The 4,849-nt window shown below is 38.5% G+C and overlaps 1 protein-coding gene across 1 annotated transcript; it reads right to left on the bottom strand.

Annotated features, from left to right (window-relative positions):
* Positions 1-3,424: 3,424 nt before the first annotated feature.
* Positions 3,425-4,111, bottom strand: LOC118756762. Its single transcript, XM_036491505.1, has 2 exons — positions 3,681-4,111; positions 3,425-3,616 (listed from the first exon to the last, which is right to left on the bottom strand). The coding sequence occupies exons 1-2, from the start codon at positions 4,105-4,107 to the stop codon at positions 3,612-3,614; spliced, it is 432 nt and encodes a 143-aa protein (XP_036347398.1). The 5' UTR covers positions 4,108-4,111; the 3' UTR covers positions 3,425-3,611.
* Between the last annotated feature and the right edge of the window lie 738 nt (positions 4,112-4,849).

Below are 4,849 nucleotides of genomic sequence, written 5' to 3'. Positions count from 1 at the left end.
CTAGTGATGTGCGATACACACTCATACCAATACATTTTTCCTTGGTGTTTTTTACACAAAAACATTGATGGGTGAGTTCATACAATATATTGTTGGGTACATTCATACAATACATTTATGGCCGCCTTCATACAATATGTTGATGGGTGCATTCATACAAAACATTGATGGTGCGTTCATACTTTTCACCTAATATTCAATACTGCCCAGACAGTGACATTTATTGACTAACAATATTATTACACGCTTTTTTTTTTCTTCTTTTTTAATTAACAATTCATCAAATTAACATCGGTGGTAAGGTAAGCAATAATCTGATATGTTTCATATGGTAGTTACATCAAGTTAACTCCAACCATATCTTTGAGGTGCACGACTAGCGCGCCCGCTACGAGTTCTCCTAACCTCCGGTTCCTTTGCAATAACCGGTTCGGGTGTCTCTTGACCGCTTGCCGATTCTGCTTCTGAATCAGAACTGCCAGCAGTTTGATATTCATCTGAAGATGCATTACTCTCGTTCAACACTGGCAGGACTGGTTCATCCACATAGCCACCAATTGGTTTACTGCCACTGTTAACGCTATCTTGTATGTCGCACGCAAGTGGCGGTACAATTTCGATTGGTTTTACATTACGCGGCTCTGACACATTACGTTTAATATTTTCTTCAAACATTATCTCATCCCCACTGACTTCATTATTTTTTGTCTTGGCAATAAACCGTCGGTTGCGTCTAAAATAATTATCAAAATTGTCCCTAACAATATATGATCGACCATTTACATTGCCTGCAATTGTCCCGTAGTTCCACACCTTCCCATTCTTCTTAAATATAACAAGATCACCCATGTTTAAAACTGGCAATGCTTTTGCGTTCCGGTCGTAATAATACTTTTGCTTTTCTTTTTTTTCTTTAATTTTGTTCTGAACAGTTTCCTCACTTAGATTGTTGCGACGCAGCAACGAATCCGCAATCGGCATTCTTGTTTTTATCAAACGACGAAAAAACAACTCTGATGGAACCAATCGCATGCTTGCCACAGGACTTGAGTTATACTCCAAAATACGATACTGATAATTATCCGTATCCCGGTCCTCAACACAACGTTTCAAAATATTTTTCGCTATCGCGACACCTTTTTCGGCTAGTCCATTGCTTTGTGGATATCGAGGGCTCGAGAATTTCATGATTATATTGTGACCATTCGCAAACTCCTCAAACTCTCTAGAATTAAATGGCACATTATCTGCTTTGATTACCGTCGGATATCCAAGTTTGTTGAAATTACCTTTCAATTTTTCAATAAGGTGGCGTGCTGTTTTGTTTTGAACATGTTCTACGATTAGGTAACCCGAATACGAATCAATTAAAGACATAAAATCCTGCCCCGCATATTCAAACAAGTCAACTGCCACCAAATGAAATGGATACTTCGGCGGTTCTTCCTGAACCAGTTCTTCTTTTTGATTGCTACGGGTAAACTTTTCACAAATGGCACAAGATGTTACAATTTCCTTTATCTGACTGCTCATGTTGGGCCAGTAGTACAGCATTCTTGCCCGTGCAAGAGTTTTTTCAATTCCCAAATGTGCCGCATGTAACCACTTACTGAGTTTATCTTGCAGCTCCTTTGGAATTACCAGTCTATGATCACGAAAAAGTAAGCCATTCTCAAAATGAAGTTCATTCTTAAACTTGTGAAACACACGGCTCAGATCGTCAAGTAAATGATAGTTTGGCCAACCGTTTTCCACATATCGACAAATTCTCAACAATTGCTCATCACGTTCAATTGTTGAACGGTACAAATCAAAATTTTGTTTTGATAAACATGCCGATTTAGTGACTGAATGAATAATTCCAGTTAATTCCGTATCTTCCATACATTCTGACAATTGAGCTCGTGAAAGGCAGTCGGCCACAAGCATTTCTTTTCCGGGTTTGTAAACTACTGTCATTTTCGGATATCTCAAAAGTGACATGAACATCCGCTGAAGTCGCATTGTTACATCGTCAATATCCCGTTTGATCAACGTCTCCAATGGCTTGTGATCACTCTCAACCGTAAACTCACGTCCATACAAAAAATAATGAAACCGCTGACAAGCGAAAACGATGGCCAACAACTCCTTCTCGATCTGAGCCCATTTTTGTTCACTTTTACTTAACGTTCGAGATGCATATGCTACTGGGTGTCCGTTTTGCACCATTACACAATCCAGCCCATCTCTTGATGCATCCGTTTGCACAATGACCGGTAACTTAGGATCATAGATAGCCAACACAGGTTCAGATGTTATGATATTAAGCAAATTTTTAAACTCCAATTCATGATCTTCCGTCCATTTAAATTCGACATCATTACGCGTTAGGTTGCGCAACCTCGCTGATTGCTTTGACAAATTAGAAATAAATTTTGCCACATATTTAAGAATGCCCAAAAATCTTAGAACGTTAGCTTTATCTCCGGGTTTTTTCATTTCCAAGATTGCATCCCGATACTTCAAATCCGCTTTAAATTTTCCTTCCGATATAATATTTCCCATAAATTTAATTGCCCGTTTTCTATATTGGATTTTATCCGGATTAAACTTAATATTATTTGCCCGCGCTCGTTCAATTACTTTATTCATGATGCGATCATGTTCTTCTTCCGTTTCCCCGCAAATACCTATGTCATCAAAATAGATTATAACTCCCTCAATGTCTCCAAACATTCTAATCATTTCAAGCTGAAACAATTCCGGAACAAAATTAAGCCCGAATGGCACGCGATTGAATTTAAACCTCCCAAACGGAGTCATAAATGTTGTTAAATTAGAACTTGCTTCGTCTAATTCCATTTGCCAATAACCACTTTTCAAATCAAGAACCGAAAAAATTCTTTTATTTGCCAAACCCGACATTAAGTCATCAACCGTCGGAATCAAAAAATGTTCCCGCCTAATACATTCATTGAGTGGCTTAGGATCTAAACAAATTCGAAGTTCATTTGAGTTAGGCTTTTCAACTATCTGTACATTGTTGACCCAGTCAGTGGGGTAATCCATGTGTGCGATGATTCCATCCTGTACCATTTTATCAAGTTGCGACTTCAATCTATCTAACAATGACATTGGTATCCGTTTCTTATAGTGCAGGACTGGTTTGGAGTTTTCTTTCATATTTATTACGAATTTTCCCGGAAATTTACCCAACCCCTCAAAAACATCACGATTATTTTGCAAAAACTCCTCCCTTGTTTGTGACAAGCACACGACCGACCCTACATCAGTTCGCCTTACCAATCCGAATCTTTCACATGACTCGAGTCCTAGAATCGGTTCGCACACGTCATCGACAACAATAAAGTGAGACGACTGTTCCGTATTTGACTGTTCATCCAAACATTTTAATTTAACTGTTCCGAAAACACTTACTTTATTTCCATTATAATCATAAACCGAATAATTTTCATTTTTGTTTTCTAATCTTATTCCAAAAGTTTTAAATATCCTGGCCGGAATGCAGTCCACATCCGATCCTGTATCAAGCTTAAACCTAACCAATTTATTCGCTATTCGGTATTCCTTGTACCATCGCTTCCTCTCATTTCCAACATAGTTTGAATTTATTCTATAAATACAATCTACCATAATAAACCTATTCGCACTTTCATCAATGTTTTGTACAAAATTACCTGTGCCTTCCCAGTTGAGGGAGTGTTGCTGTTGTTTTACATGATTATAGCTGCTGTCCGGTTTCGTTCCTTTGTTGCCCGTTTGCTTTCCTTTTGATTTGCACCAACGTTGGAAATGACCTTTGCGTCCACATGATCGGCAATTGATATCTCTAGCTTTGCATGTTTCCAAATGCCTTGCTGCGAAATCGCCACCACAGTTATAGCAACGACGTGCTACTGCGTTGACTGTTTCCTTTGGCTCCTGTTCAGCCACACTGTTAACACTTGTTTGACTAGTTGTGTTCAACAACGCCTTATGTGCATTTGCAGCCTCATACATCTGGCACGTTTCAATGACTTTCTGCAATGACTCATCCTTTCCTTCCAATAACTTCAATTGTAACTTCTTGTCATGCACACCAATGACAATTCGTTCCTTCAACATACGATCATTGTTTCGAAGCTATGTTTCAAACTCGACAAAAGGCTGCTTTTCTTTTTGTACAATATTGTGAAATTTGAATGATTCCATTAGTATGTTCTTCTTTGGTATACAATATCCATCAAATGCTTTCAAAACATCATCCAGGGATCGCGGATTATTATTGGAATTTGGTGACACAGCCTCAGCATTTTGATTTCCCAGAATCCCATCAGTTGTCCCATCGTTCGGGAACAATGTGTTGTATATCTCCATAGCTTGGGAGCCGATTAACCACAAAAACGTTGCTATTTTTTCTGGTTCCGTTTTAACATTTTTCCCCGTTGCCATCATGTACATTAAAAATGTACGCTTCCACATTGGCCACCCCTTCGCCAAATCTGCGCAGTCCAATTCCGTTGGCAGTCGCTCGTTCGACATGAGTTTGAGTTAAATGTACGAATTTTCAAACAATAATCCAAAATATTTACGACAAATATTTTTATGATGCTAAACTGGTGATTATATCGACTCTCCACCGCGTGATGTCCTCAAAATCCGACGATTTACAAAATGGCGTTCAATTTCCCAACAGGAAGCCTTTGTTCGATGCCGCATATAATTCGATGTTCGTTAATCCACAAAAATTGGCTATCGTCTTGGTAATCCACTTTCCAAAATATTTTTCAGTCGTTGTTTAATAATTTTGCCCCTGACACCATGTAATGTTTGTGTATTTAGGGGTTAATTAAAAGACTTTAATTAC

Source organism: Rhagoletis pomonella, unplaced genomic scaffold (assembly GCF_013731165.1).
Source record: "Rhagoletis pomonella isolate Grant_MI unplaced genomic scaffold, Rhpom_1.0 Rhpom_scaffold_12050, whole genome shotgun sequence".
Lineage (NCBI taxonomy): Eukaryota > Metazoa > Arthropoda > Insecta > Diptera > Tephritidae > Rhagoletis > Rhagoletis pomonella.
The sequence above is the reverse complement of the archived record's forward strand: the minus strand, read 5'-3'. Positions and strand labels throughout refer to the sequence as shown.

Coding starts and splice junctions, on each gene's coding strand:
- LOC118756762 (XM_036491505.1), bottom strand. CDS start 4,107: ATGTTGAAGGAACGAATTGTCATTGGTGTGCATGACAAGAAGTTACAA.